The sequence below is a fragment of the Pseudorca crassidens genome, chromosome 4, assembly GCF_039906515.1.
Source record: "Pseudorca crassidens isolate mPseCra1 chromosome 4, mPseCra1.hap1, whole genome shotgun sequence".
Classification (NCBI taxonomy): Eukaryota; Metazoa; Chordata; class Mammalia; order Artiodactyla; family Delphinidae; genus Pseudorca; species Pseudorca crassidens.
The window spans coordinates 71200494-71215120 of NC_090299.1; the positions used below are offsets into that span (position 1 = coordinate 71200494).

The 14627-nt window shown below is 36.5% G+C and overlaps 1 protein-coding gene across 8 annotated transcripts in view; it reads right to left on the reverse strand.

Annotated features, from left to right (window-relative positions):
• The window catches only part of FRYL (FRY like transcription coactivator), a 300849-nt gene that overhangs the window by 76673 nt on the left and 209549 nt on the right, over positions 1 to 14627 (reverse strand). For all 8 annotated transcript variants that reach the window (XM_067735911.1, XM_067735913.1, XM_067735912.1 and 5 more), the window contains 7 exons: positions 12699 to 12806; positions 8330 to 8567; positions 6711 to 6896; positions 6362 to 6448; positions 4620 to 4888; positions 1575 to 1770; positions 782 to 906 (listed from right to left, as the gene is read on the reverse strand). In XM_067735911.1, the coding sequence (XP_067592012.1) occupies positions 782 to 906; positions 1575 to 1770; positions 4620 to 4888; positions 6362 to 6448; positions 6711 to 6896; positions 8330 to 8567; positions 12699 to 12806 (1209 nt within the window). The remainder of the gene's footprint in view (positions 1 to 781; positions 907 to 1574; positions 1771 to 4619; positions 4889 to 6361; positions 6449 to 6710; positions 6897 to 8329; positions 8568 to 12698; positions 12807 to 14627) is intronic.

The window sequence follows — 14627 nt, forward strand, 5'->3', positions numbered from 1 at the left end:
GACATTTAAAGTATCTGCCTCAGAATTGTTTCTATTTATGGGGATTTGTTTTTTAAGAAATTGAGATCATTTTTGTATCCCACTTTTTCTATTAGCACGATCGTGTGTTTACTTGTCATAAAATTATCTTCCAACACTTCATTTATAATGAATGCTATCCCCACATCTACAATTTATTAACCTATTCTCTGTTGTACATGTTATCTTGGAGACAAAACATCAAACATCACCCCATATCAATGGAGGACAACCTCAAAAGAATAAAGTCAGGATTCATCAGGCAATAACAAAACAGAAACTCAGGCAAAAATGAAGAATTTGCTTTATGACTATCAAAAACACCAAGAATAATATAAAATATGTACATAAATACTTCTTTTAAGAATAGTCATTCTCTTGAACAAGAAGGGGAAAAAAACTACAGTTTTAAGCAACAGATCAAGATTACAAACTAACAGAATCACTGTGTAAATAAATCATGTAGGAAAATATTACAACTTTACACGGCATTTTATAATTTCTAGAACGTATTTATGTATAATATATATTTGATTTCCATAACCATTCTTTGAAGAAAATATGGTGTTATTTACTCAATCAAAATGAGGAAATAAAGGCTCAGATAAAGTAAATAACCTGTTAAATGTTAAATGGCTAATTAGCTGGTAAAAGTCAGGACTGATATGCAACTATCCTGATAATAAGTACTCTACCTCACCTTCTCTCCAAGGAGCCACATTTGCTATTTTAGGGCGTAGAGAAAACATGCAAAGATAATTACCTAAAAGCTCCTGGGTTGGTCCTGCCAAGACCTAGAACAAGGGATTCTGTGATTTCCATGCTCTCAGAGCGCATCATTGGAACTATGTGCTTAAACAAAGATGAAGGGGATGGGATGCCAATAATCTGGAAAAAAAAATATTATATTTATCGCAGCCACTAATGATAGTACATCCAACTAAATAATTTGACATTTCAACAGTATTTGGTCAAGGACAATGGATAGGTGACATTTTAGAATGAAAGTCGTTTCAAAATTCACTTGTGGTGTACATAATCTGAAAAAGTTAAATGATTTATCCAATGGCTTGCTACAAGTTCGTTAATGGAAGTGGGGTTTGCAAGTCTCTTAATTCCTTACAGACACTCATCATCATATAATAGGCTGTTTATCCATCAGCCTATTTCTCTCGATCTGTAAAAATGAGCAAAAAAATTACTTCTAAAAGAGTCATCAGTGTTAAAGTTAGACACCCAGGTGTTAAGTTTTGTCAATGTCCTCCAACTACCTGATAATATTTTGTGTCATATCATGAAGACTATGTCACTATTCTTATCAAGTTATTTGTACCCCTACATAATCCAGGGAAATTCTAAAAGAAAAACTTTACGCATTATTGATTCCAACTAAGAACCCATAAAAATAGTAATAGGATTTCTTGAACTATTTTCAGTATTAGTCCAAGTAACTAATGCACTTTTCGACCAAGTTATTTTATTGTCCTGAAAAAGAAATTTTAAAACATTATTTTTATGCTTCCATTTGGATTCAGTGGCAGGTGCAGAAAACTTACTTTAGAATCAATGCTGTAGCCACTATCAGGGGTGGACGCCAGCGTCTCAGGAGGAGAGCACCTCACGGAACCCGCAGATGTTGAAGATGCCGTGGAAGTCGCCGCACTGCAGCAAAGAAGCAGGTAGTTTCTCCACAGGCCCATGTATGAGTCACTGCTCGTGGTAGTATTTACTTTCTTAGCATTGATGGGGCTACTGAAAAAAAGAAGAAGAAAAACAGGAAGACATAAATAATACATGTTTTGAAAAGTTTTTTTTTAAAACTAAAGCTAAATTTCTATCAATTTAGGGGAGATGGTTAGCATACAGTTTTTATTACTACCACTGAATCTTGGCGGAATAAGATATAATGAATAAAATATTAGATTGAAAAACAAAACACATTATAGGATCATTTTAACCTAATCTATTACTTCTGTGAGTACAGTTAATATTTTATCAGGTCACATTTTATAACTTGTTATACATGCTCCACGTAGGGAAAAAAAGTGAAAACAAAATGAAAATCACCTTTACTCCTATGCCAAAATAAGCACTGTAAGTCTTCTACATATCTTCAACTCATATACATTAAAATAAAGGTGTAAATACATCTCTTTCATTTAATAAAAATTGAATACTGTTTCATTTGTTTTGTACATGCTTTTTTATACTTAACATATATATTTAAACATCTTCCATGTAAATTAATATACTTCCATGACATCATTTTTGATGACCATATATCATAGAGATTATCATGATTGATACAGCCATATTTTCACTGTCAGATATTTTAGCTAATAGTAATTTTTCCCTATTATACACAACACTATACATTTGGCTATATGCTTAATTATAATAAATGATTTATTATTTTCTTGAGTAAATTCCTGAAAATGGAATAGCAGAGTCAAAGAATATCTACATTTTTTTAAACATCTTTATTGGAGTATAACTGCTTTACAATGGTATGTTAGTTTCTGCTTTATAACAAAGTGAATCAGTTATACATATACTTATATCCCCATATCTCTTCCCTCTTGCATCTCCCTCCCTCCCACCCTCCTTATCCCACCCCTCCAGGTGGTCACAAAGCACCGAGCTGATCTCTCTGTGCTATGCAGCTGCTTCCTACGAGCTATCGGTTTTACATTTGGTAGTGTATATATGTCCATGCCACTCTCTCACTTTGTCCCAGCTTACCCTTCCCCCTCCCCTAGAATATCTACATTTTTAAGGCTTCTATCAAATTTCTGTTTTGAGATATTAGACCAATAAGATATTCTGGAACAATTCCATAAATCTTTCCAAATACCAAAAATTCTGTTGGGATTAAGGACTGAGAGCAAAACAAAGACAGGGAAAATACTAAGTTTTATTCCTCACCTTCAATAGATTTATAATCTACTGATAAATAATACATATCGTTTCACTGATTCGTCGTTTCTCAGTATTTTAAAAATGTTCCGAGCACTGTGACAGCAGTAAAAAAAACAAAAACAGAAACCTGCTAAAAAAATGAAAATCACTGCCATCATGTGTGCTAGGGGAGATATATAATAGAGAAATAAAACAATGTCAGATGGCACTAAGTTTGATGAAGAAAAATAGAGCAGAAAGGGGATATAGGGAATGGTGGTAGGAGAGGCGCTTATAATTTAAAATATGGTAATTAAAGGAGACTAAATAAGTTCATAAATGTTACACAAGGTGGCATGTGTCAATCTTCTTTAAAAAACCAGCATCCAATACACAATACCTGAGAATCTACATAGATATATAACTAACATGTATGTATATATATATATATATATAAACAGTAAAAACAAAAACAAAAAATATATGCGTGTGTATATATGTTTATATATATATATGTACATATAGATACACACAAATGCAAAAGAAGAAATAATTACTCTGGGTTGGAGATATAAGAGAAGGCTTTAAAAATAAGGTGGAATTTGCGATGCGTCAGATATGGGCAGGGCATAAAGAAAACAAAAGGCATTCTAGGTTCATGTGAACAAAAACTCACGGAATAGACACTGCAGACCACATTCAGTGAACTCTGAGAGGTTTATTTTGGCTCCAACATAAAGTACATGGATAGCACTGATAGAAAGTAAGGGAGAAAGTACAGACTGGAGGAGCCAGGTTTGTGCAGGCTTTTTTTTTTTTTTTTTGCGATACGCGGGCCTCTCACTGCTGTGGCCTCTCCCGTTGCGGAGCACAGGCTCCGGACGCGCAGGCTCAGCTGCCATGACTCATGGGCCCAGCCACTCCGCGGCATGTGGGATCTTCCCAGACCAGGGCACGAACCTGTGTCCCCTGCATCGGCAGGCGGACTCTCAACCACTGCGCCACCAGGGAAGCCCTGTGCAGGCTTTAATATGAGCTGAAGGTGTTAAGTTTATCCAGGTGTTGGGTTTATATGGTCAAGTTATGACAGGAGGACTCATGCCGTGCAATCTGATCAATGGCATGTTGGATAAGGTGAAATCAGGAACCCAAACTCAAATAAATTCTCTTTAAAATTTAAGAGCAAGACTAACCTGCAGTTATAAAGCCTTGGTCAACTCTCCATCACATCACCAGTTACTCCAACTCTTTACCATTATCCTCAGAACTAAAACCAATGTCATTATCACGAATCCCTAACAGTGGACGGCCTTCCTTACAATGCTGTCAGGAAAAGTAAGGTCACTGAACTCGGTTTCCCTTCACTTCTCACCCTTTATCTACAAACTTATCTATACTCACATCCATTTTCATTTTTGGATGATTTCCTCATTAATTCTTTCATTCACTGGACACAAACTACGTACCAAGCAGTGTGTTATTAAGTAAATGAACGATTACAAATTGGTGAGACCAAATTATACGAAAAGAATGAAAGGATAATGAGACTGGATCCTTTACAACTTTCATCTCCCTTCTTCACATACCAGTATGTTATGGCATGTTATTTATGGGATTTCCAATTTGTAGAACTTTTCAAATGCATACCTTATGAAGGCTGACAGTCTATACATTTTAAAACTTGCACTAGAAAAACAACTTACTTTATATCAACTTGTGGGGATAACAACTGAAGTCTTGTGTACGCAAACATCCAAGCATAGCTCACAGCTGTAGGGCAGTGTTTTGGAAGGTTTTCTTGCTTTAAAAAACTGGAGAGACTTATAATCCATGGATCTTGGCCTTGGGTCACATGTGCAAATATCCATATGTGCGATGGACTAATCACATCAAACTGGTGGCTAATAGGAGAAGAGTTCCATTCTGCTAATGTCTGTAAATCTATTGAGCTAGGGCAATACAGCAAAGTAGTCTATGCAGAGAAAAAAAAAACAAAACCAATCGATTATTGTATATTTCAACAACTTTCAAAGTTTTGCCATATAAATTGCTTTTAACTATAAGTGGCCTATTGCTAGTTTCTAGAACAGAGGTTCTTAAACAGGGGTAATATAAGCAGAGAATTCCTGAAACTGCATATAAGCCGTTTTGTGTACATGCAATTTTCTGGAGAGAGATTCCATAGTTTGTGTTAGTCTCAAAAAAGATCCATAAACCAAAAAGTTTAAGAACCACTACTTATGTAATTCATGTATGAATATGCAGCTTTCACGGGCATACTGAAGCTGCTAGAGAACTCAAAAATGAACCATGAACTTTCATGCTGATGTGCCCTATATATGCATAAGTGGAACAGACGGGGAAATGGGCTCCTCTCCAGAGGTACATATTCTCAAATATTTGCTCAATAATATTCAAAGCTCTTATACTGAAGAGATAAAGACTTACCTTAAGAGCAAATTACTTATGATTCAAACAACAACAATGACAACAAAACAACAACAAAAACCGGAGTCTTAAACTGAACAGAGGCCCAATTCACTCGATCATTCAACAGATATTCATAAGTACCCGCTCCGAGTCAGGCATTGTTTTAGGCACTAGAGACAGCCATCCATTTCTCAATTCATGGTTAATAATCTAAAACAGAATGCTTTAAATTGCACATATTTATAACCATCTCTTAGGTTTATAAAATTTATTAATATTTCTCTTGGTTACATATAACACGTTAGGTATGAGAGCCAAGTGTTATGTGGAAAGCACAGAAACCTCTTGTCCAGGTATTCCAAAACGGGAAGAAAATAATTTCAAGTAGTAAAGTGTGATGGTTATCCTTATATCAGTTTTGAAATCTTGATATATGATCTTTTCTTCCCCCAAGCCAAACTAAGAAAGTTCGCATCAGCTTTCTTATGTATGTGTTGACAAAGTGTTTTTCTTCATCTTAATGAGTCAAATTACATATGACTCAGGCATAAAATACTTTATATTTACTCTATGCACTTAAATTTACGTGGCAAAGCCAACAAATACAGTTACTGAAGGTGCAGAGCGCAATTTTTTGCTTCGAATTTCAACAAAAATTTTCTCCATAGCCTTTTAACCAACATATATAGATCAAGAATATTATATACCGTAATAAATAGCAAACAGTAGTCGACAGCAGCTTCAGATTTAAGAGAAATTTTTGAGATTGGAATGGTTGGAATTTTACAAAGATGAAATATTTTTATTTCTGTGGGAAGAGTACTGACCATAGCATAAACTAGTGCCACTTTGTGTGTGTGTATGCCACTTTTTTAAAAGTATTTTTTATTTTTAAAGCCCTTTACCATTTTCAAAAATACTTTCTAATGCATGACATTTGTAAAAGAAACTCATGTATGTACGTATGTCTTAAGTTCCAACACACGATTGAATAGCACAAAATCATTAAAGTTACCTGATCGGCCCCAGTGAGATGGATGAAGCTCTCAAGAATGGATGGGCTCAGCCTGTCCATCACATCTATGGCTAATTCATCATCACCCTATAAAAAAGACATCACATGTCTAAAAAAGTTTAGGAATGTTTCAGAAAAGCCGTCAAACCTAGGTAAACATTAAAACTCACTTTAGCCCTATTTGTTACAAATGGAATCGAGGGCAGGTGGGTGAGCTTAGACCCTGTCAAAAAGATCTTGTTATAAAGTAAATTATCCCTGTCGGTAAAAACAGAAATGGAGTAAGGATGGACAAAAGGAGTTTTTAAGTACTTTCATTAGGTAGCTGGATGAGATGTCTAAATCTTACCTTAGGTATTTCCAAAAGTGCAAATAAAGCCCGTATTTCTCTAAGGACACTGACAGCTAATCTCCTAGTGGCAGGTCGACTGCTACAGAGAGTGACAAGTGCAAACCCTTCGACCACATGGAATACATTGGAACACGGGCTCCTTTCCAGAGGAGGGGGATGAGAAGCTCCATTAACCATACCATGCTTGAAAAATAAACAGAAGTTAAAAAATATATGTATGTATAGACATTCTAGTAAAACAATTACTAAAGAGTAAAGCAAATCATAAAAATGATGGCTATAGGTCTGTCTCAGCTCAAGAAATTTAAATAACATTTAATTTATAAAAATGTCATAGTCACATAGTGAAAAAAGCATTTAATTGGCAGTCTAAACAGGAATTCTGTACCTAAGTTCTATCACTCTCTGGCTACTTTGTAAATGCCTTAGAGCTGACACTTAAAGTCACTACTGGCCTAACATTTCTATATGGAAAATGAGGGGATTGGATGGTATCCTTTGTACTCAAAGTGTGGACCAGCAACGTGGCATCACCTAGGAGCTCGTTAAAAAGAGAGATTCTCAGGCCCCTGTGATTTGTAGGCTCTTTAAAAGTTGAGAAGCTGGGTTGGCTTAGATGATCCAGCTCTAATATTCCAGGATTCTATGACTTAACACATTATCACAAATCAATAATTTGAGCAACTTTTATGGTTAAGAAGCACACATGCTGTAATGTGAAATGGGGACTGGTGCCTTTGATAAAACAATCAAATAACTCAGCTGAAAGGCTACCAAAATTTTTTATTATATCAGCTTTAAATATATTGGAAACAACCTAAATGTGAGCTAGAATTGCCTCTAATTTCTATGTTCATTTAAAAATAATTATTACCGGGATTTCCCTGGTGGCTCAGTGATTAAGAATCCATCTGCCAATGCAAGGGACACGGGTTTGAGCCCTGGTCCAGGAAGATCTCACATGCCACAGAGCAACAAAGCCCATTCGCCACAACTACTGAGCCTGCGCTCTAGAGCCTGCGAGCCACAACTACTGAGCCCACATGCCACAACCACTGAGCCCATGTGCCACAACTACTGAAGCCCACGTGCCCTAGAGCCTGCAAGCCATAACTATTGAGCCCACGTGCCACAACTACTGAAGCCCATGTGCCCTAGAGCCCGTGAGCCATAAGTACTGAGCCTGTGTGCCACAACTACTGAAGCCCACACACCTAGAGCCCATGCTCCTCAACATGAGAAGCCATCGCAATGAGAAGCCCATGCACCGCAACGAAGAGTAGCCCCCACTCGCCGCAACTAGAGAGAAAAGCCCACGTGCAGCAACGAAGACCCAATGCGGCCAATAAATAAATAAAATTTTAAATAAATAAATAAAAATAAAAACTAAAAATAATTATTACCAAAGAAAGAAAGTTGGAAACGTTGGACATGCAAATGTTTTGTATTTAATAGATAAACTATAGGAAAGTTCTGCTTAAGGGGTTACAAACACTTTGAAAGGAAGTAAAACTAATAAAACTTTTGGTTTTTGAGAAAGTCAATATGTTTTAACATCATCATTGGTCATCTACCACTGACCACATACAAAGAGACACTACAAAAGAGTTTGGTACCTGTGAGTCCTGGTTTTTGTTATGCATTTGGGTTGCTTGTTTCCACTGATTTATTAATTGCACCAACATCTTTACGGCATTATCAAGAAGCGTGGGATGGACATCAGTCACTTCACGAACAATAAAATAAACAAATCCTGAAAGAACATCCTCCCGCCAATCTGGAAAATCAAGCATTAGTGCCTGCAGAGTATTGAAAGCCAGAGCACGTAGTTCTTCATCCATATGAACTGTGAGCCTACCAAGAACAAAATTCCATTAGCAAACCTCAAAAACCTTCCAAAGAGTTTTATCATCTAAAATGTAAAACTAAGAATTTAAAAAATATATCCTTTCAATTGGTTCATAAGAAGTAAGAAGATAGGAACCAATGTTCACTTTTTGTGCTATATTCATCCTTATGCTAACCTATATTCATTTATTTAAATTCACACGTCAATCTACTAATATTAGTTGGTACTTGTACTATAATTCAGAATAATAAGTTTGATCATAATTCAAATGCTGGACTTTAGAAAACACAGATTGACAAATCAGAATTACATAAAAAAATTCTTTAATCCTTAAAATGCCATATGTTATCCTATAATCAATCAAAAATTACGTCCAATCATATAATACCTTAGCGCTAGCTCATATTTATTTAGTCCTTTACTGGAAAGGACATGATTTATCTCTATCATTCCTTTCATGCTGCTGAGGTTACAGTTAAACATAAGATGGCTGATTGTGAAGAAAGAAATACAACAAATCAAGATGGAATCAGTTTAACAGAAATAATTCTTGACAGTGAGAATAAGAATAAATTTAGGAGTAACTTCATAAATGGGGTATGCCTAGAAAGAAAATGAAAAAAAAAAAAGTGTCAAACGAACCCATAAGGTCTTCAAGAGTTTAAGTCTAAATAAATTATAGGAGAGGCTATATATAATTACCTTTTAAAGACATCAATACAATATGAGGACATGAATTAATATTAGTTAAAGGATTTTTAATGGAACTTAAGAGAACGATAAACAAGAAAATCATAAAACATGGCTGCAGCAGTGAAGCTACCAATATATAATGTTATATGAATATGAGTTTCCGTTTGGGGCTGTAGAGTATTATTTTCAGGATTGACCATCAAGACACATGCATCAGAGTTAGAAACAGCCTGAATGAATAAAGAAAAGCAGGTGTATTAAAAAGTATGCCACAGTTACATGCTTGGGCAGCTGGAAAGATGGAGTTATCCTCCATGACAGAGGTAGAGAGCTGCGTGATTTACGTGAGAGGAGATACCACACTCTTCACCCTGCTGAGCTCAGTTCTGGTCTTCACTAAGCCAACATTCAACTGACCATGAGACTGAGGAGAAAATGTATTACAGCTACAGAGACCTAGGAGTGAGCCACGAAGCAGCAGCAGTTAGAGCAGCGCACTGGAAGTACCACATGGGGTCAGATCAAGGGTCTCTAGCCCAGTGTTCTGTCTCTGACAGTGGCACCAAAGGCAATACTGTGGGCTAGGGGAGTGACTGACTCTGTGCTGCTGGCTTTAAAGGTCATTTTAACATCCCTTACATCCACGAATTTACACCTATCTGTGTGACTCAGGGTATAGCCATGAAGAGAATGGTGCCTGAATAATTTAAGGCAGGAGAACAAATTGACCTTCCCTAGAGACAGCAGACAGGTATGCAAATTTACAGTGTATCTTTGCTTTGTTTGTTTGCTTACTTTATTTCTAAGTAAATAAGATTTAGACATCACAATTCCAAATGATAGGAGTTGGGGACAAAGTAAGCAGACCCTAGAATCTTTCTTTCGGCCAAAATAAACTAACTGGTAAGTGAATACCACAGGGAAAGAAGCAAAGTATTATAAATAGCAAAGCAAACTGTCAATCACTGTCGAGATATTTGCTCCTCTACAAGGCTCCTCTATGCCTGCCCCTTGGAGATGCAATTTCATTTTGGTGGGGGATATGGACTGCCGTCCACAAAGATGTAGGTGAGTTAAACTGAGGCGGGAGGAGTAAGAGTGGAATTGGATGAGAGTTTTTACTGCTTATCCAAGGAATAGCATTATAAATAATTAAAACTTATTTTCCCTCCCTAACACTGACAAGAACTTCATAACTCTGCAATCTAATTTACAGCAAGAATTAAGAGACAAGAGTGGGAAGGGATGAATTTATCTCATGGTGCAAAGTTTCAAAGTAACCCCTTTCTGGGCTTCGTGGCACAGTGGTTGAGAGTCCACCTGCCGATGCGGGGGACATGGGTTCGTGCCGTGGTCCGGGAAGATCTCACATGCCGTGGAGCGGCTGGGCCCGTGGGCCATGGTCGCTGAGCCTGTGCGTCCGGAGCCTGTGCTCCGCAACGGGAGAGGCCACAACAGTGAGAGGCCCGCGTAGGGAAAAAAAAAAAAAAAAAGAGTAACCCCTTTCTTCTCCTCGTAATCCTAAGAGACCAATACCATTCAAGGCCTGAGTGCAACCCGCAACCGCTGAGGATAGGTAGTGCGCGGGTGTGTGAAATGCTAGGTGTTTTCAAGGAGGTAGACAAGGTTGCTGGAGTGGTCTATTAACTGTTTATTCATTGTGAATTTAACTTAAGACTTAGTGATAAGTGCCCAGCGAGCAGTAAACATCTTTCAATGTGATCAAGTATCGCTGCCCTGATAGTCTTTGCACTTGGTTTTCCCTTTAGGCTGGGGCCAGCAAACTATGGCTCAAGGGCCAAATCCAGCCAGGAGCCTTCACAGGTGGCTGCTTCTGCACTACAGTGGCAAAGGTGAGTAACTGTGACAGACAGCACGTGACTTGCAAACCTTAAAATATTTACTATCTGGTCCTTTAAGAAAAAAAGTTTGCTGACCCCTTATCTAAAGAGAATCCCTAACTATGTCAACAAAGGGGTTTTTCAAAAGGCCATCACCTCAACTTAGAATTACTTTTGGGAGCTGGTATTTAAGTTTGGATGTCATGTTATTTACTCATTTACAGAGCCTAGTAGAAAAAAGAGATAAAAACTTGAATGCTATGGCCTCTGCAATAAGAGGAAAAAGTGAAAATGAGACCTGGTTATCATCCTAGGTGCTAAAGAAATGACTGTAGGAGTTAACACACTAATTGCCCAGTAGGGCCGTCATACACTGATAATGCCCGTATGTTAAGAGACAACATGGTATACAAGTCCTAAGAAACAGTACTAGATGGAAAGGCAAGGAATTTAAAAATAGGATTTGTAGGGGAATCCAGAAGAACCTTAACAGTTAAAAAATGAGTGAGGACTGCTGGTGGGAATGTATATTGATACAGCCACTAGGGAGAACAGTATGGAGGTTCCTTAAAAAACTAAAAATAGAACTACCATACGACCCAGCAATCCCACTACTGGGCATATACCCAGAGAAAACTGTAATTCAAAAAGACACATGCACCCCAATGTTCATTGCAGCACTATTTCCAATAGCCAGGACATGGAAGCAACCTAAGTGTCCATCAACAGATGAATGGATAAAGAAGATGTGGCACATATATACAATGGAATATTACTCAGCCATAAAAAGAAACGAAATTGAGTTATTTGTAGTGAGATGGATGGACCTAGAGTCTGTCATACAGAGTGAAGTAAGTCAGAAAGAGAAAAATAAATACCGTATGCTAATACATATATATGGAATCTAAAAAAGAAAAAGGTTCTGAAGAACCTAGGGGCAGGACAGGAATAAAGACACAGACGTAGAGAATGGACTTGAGGACACGGGGAGGGGGAAGGGTAAGCTGGGACGAAGTAAGAGAGTGGCATGGACATATAGACACTACCAAACGTAAAATAGATAGCTAGTAGGAAGCAGCCTCATAGCACAGGGAGATCAGCTCAGTGCTTTGTGACCACCTAGAGGGGTGGGATAGGGAAGGTGGGAGGGAGACGCAAGAGGGAGGGGATATGGGGATATATGTATACATGTAGCTGATTCACTTTGTTATACAGCAGAAACTAACAAAACATTGTAAAGTAATTATACTCTATTAAAGATGTTAAAAAAAAAGATACTTTTAGGATTTCACATTTAGGATATCAGGTCATTCGTTGCTCTCATTCCCTGGGGAAAGAAAGGCTTTGACCTCTCTGCCATGAAATTAAAGTCATTAAATACATCTTAAGATTAAATTTCATCAACAACAACAACAAATGAATGAGGAGAAAGTGTTAACAAAACGTAAAAGACAAAATGGGAGTTTAGAAAGTTATCAAATAAAGGATTAAAAATGTCTTTATCACTACTTTTTTAGTGATAATAGTAACAGGGGTGCATTAGAAATTTAAAGAGATTTAAAGAGATAAAAGGTAACCTCACAAACAGTAATTCTCATTTACCTTGCTAACAATTCAATGAGGTCAGTTCTGCTCATACCATCAGGAATCAACCTTGGAATAGCAGCAATACAAGTTCTAAACAAATCAATTTTGGGTTTTCTTTCCCCCCTGAAAAACAGATCACAAGAGGACTTAATAAGAAGAATCTTACATACACCAGACAATGAAAGCAAACTTGGAAAAATTATTACAGAAAATGAGCCCACCTCCAAAAGTTTAATGTATTTATTATAAAAAGAGCATATACCAATCCAATAAATAATTATCAGTTTATAAATGCAGAAAAGAATATATGGATAATTCAGGAAAAAAACATAGGTAGCCAGCAAAAAAGGTTTTCAGTAATTAAAAACAAGTATAACAACTATTATGTTTAAATAATAAGTATTATTTAAGTAAATTATTTATATTATAATTGTTTCAAATAGAATTAAATACATAATATTTAACCTTTGATAATATTTAATTATTAAAATAATAAAATTGACATTAAGTAACCAAATATTCGTTATTTGGGGGGTCTATAAAATCAACAAAATTTTTTCTTTCTCTTAATATCATATACTAACAAGGGTTTTAGAAAACAGACATTCTCATATACTACTGTTGTTTTTTCTTGTCTTTTTATTTTACTTCAGAACGTACACACACACACACAAACATATTTAAAATTTTTATGTAATAAAATACGTGAAGTTTTGAAAATCCTGGTTCCTCCAGGGGCTTGATACAATTTAATTCTTCTGTATTTTCCCCTAGTTATTCAATGATTTTATTTATTTTAAATATCTAACCTTTTAGATACTGGTTTTTATTTTGGTCTACATTTCAAGGGGAAGCTGTTAATTTATTTTACCCAAATTATCCTTCAATTGGCCCAATAAAATAATTCTTATATAGACAAGAATTTGGATGCTTTAAGAGTTTTTGGCTCAGTATCCATTATCATGGCAATGGACCTACTATTACTTTTAGTGATTTTATATACAGTGAGTTTTCTCAGCTTGGTTCCAACACGCATGAATTTCAGTTACCACAATTTAGTTAAATAATACCAGTCTCCAACAATGTGGTTCAATTTTCCGTTACCATCAACTATAAGTAACTGCGTAGCCAAGCTTCCCTGTTAGCTCCTCAGTGCACAAATCAGGACGTAAAAAACAGATGTGATCATAACCAGTGATTTAATCACATTAATTTTTTCAAAGTCTGTCGTGATTGGTCACTGCACATCTGTTATTCGGTTCACACACACATGGCAAATTATGTAGTTGTGTTGATTCCTTGCCTCCAGGGGTAAACTCAGGTGGCATTTGACAACAATGGATAATCAAAAGAGGAAACTGGCCAACAAAGATTAAAGTACAGCGAAGAAAAGAACAGTGAATACTGGAAGTGAAATATTGGGTTGGCCAAAATGCTTGTTTGGGTTTTTCTGTAACATCGTACGGAAAAACCCAAACGAACTTTTTGGTCAACCCAATATCAATCAAACATTAATGGAGTTACAGAAGAACTAGCTGACCGGGGAATGCTGACACTGCCGTCATTGAAGACGCTACATACACAGCCAGAGGAACTCAGTGAGGGCAAATTTACAGGCAGAAATGAGGAAAGTGTGGCAAAAAGGATGAAGAATTCCCAGAGAAAGTAATGCAGGAAAAAAAACTTCACATTAGAGAAACTCTCAGAGATATTAACATTTTCTTGTATATAGTAACTATGCATTAATTGAGAGAGCCAATATCCAATTTGGTTATCTAAGATGTACAATGCAGATATTAACACCTTAAAAAAAGTCCACTTACAAAGAATATGTAGATATTTCCTAGCAAGTACAAGAAGTTATTGCCATAAAATATATCTTCCTGAGGAGGAAGTCCCTAACAATAAGGGAAAAAAACATGGGTTGACAAGCAGTGCTGGCAG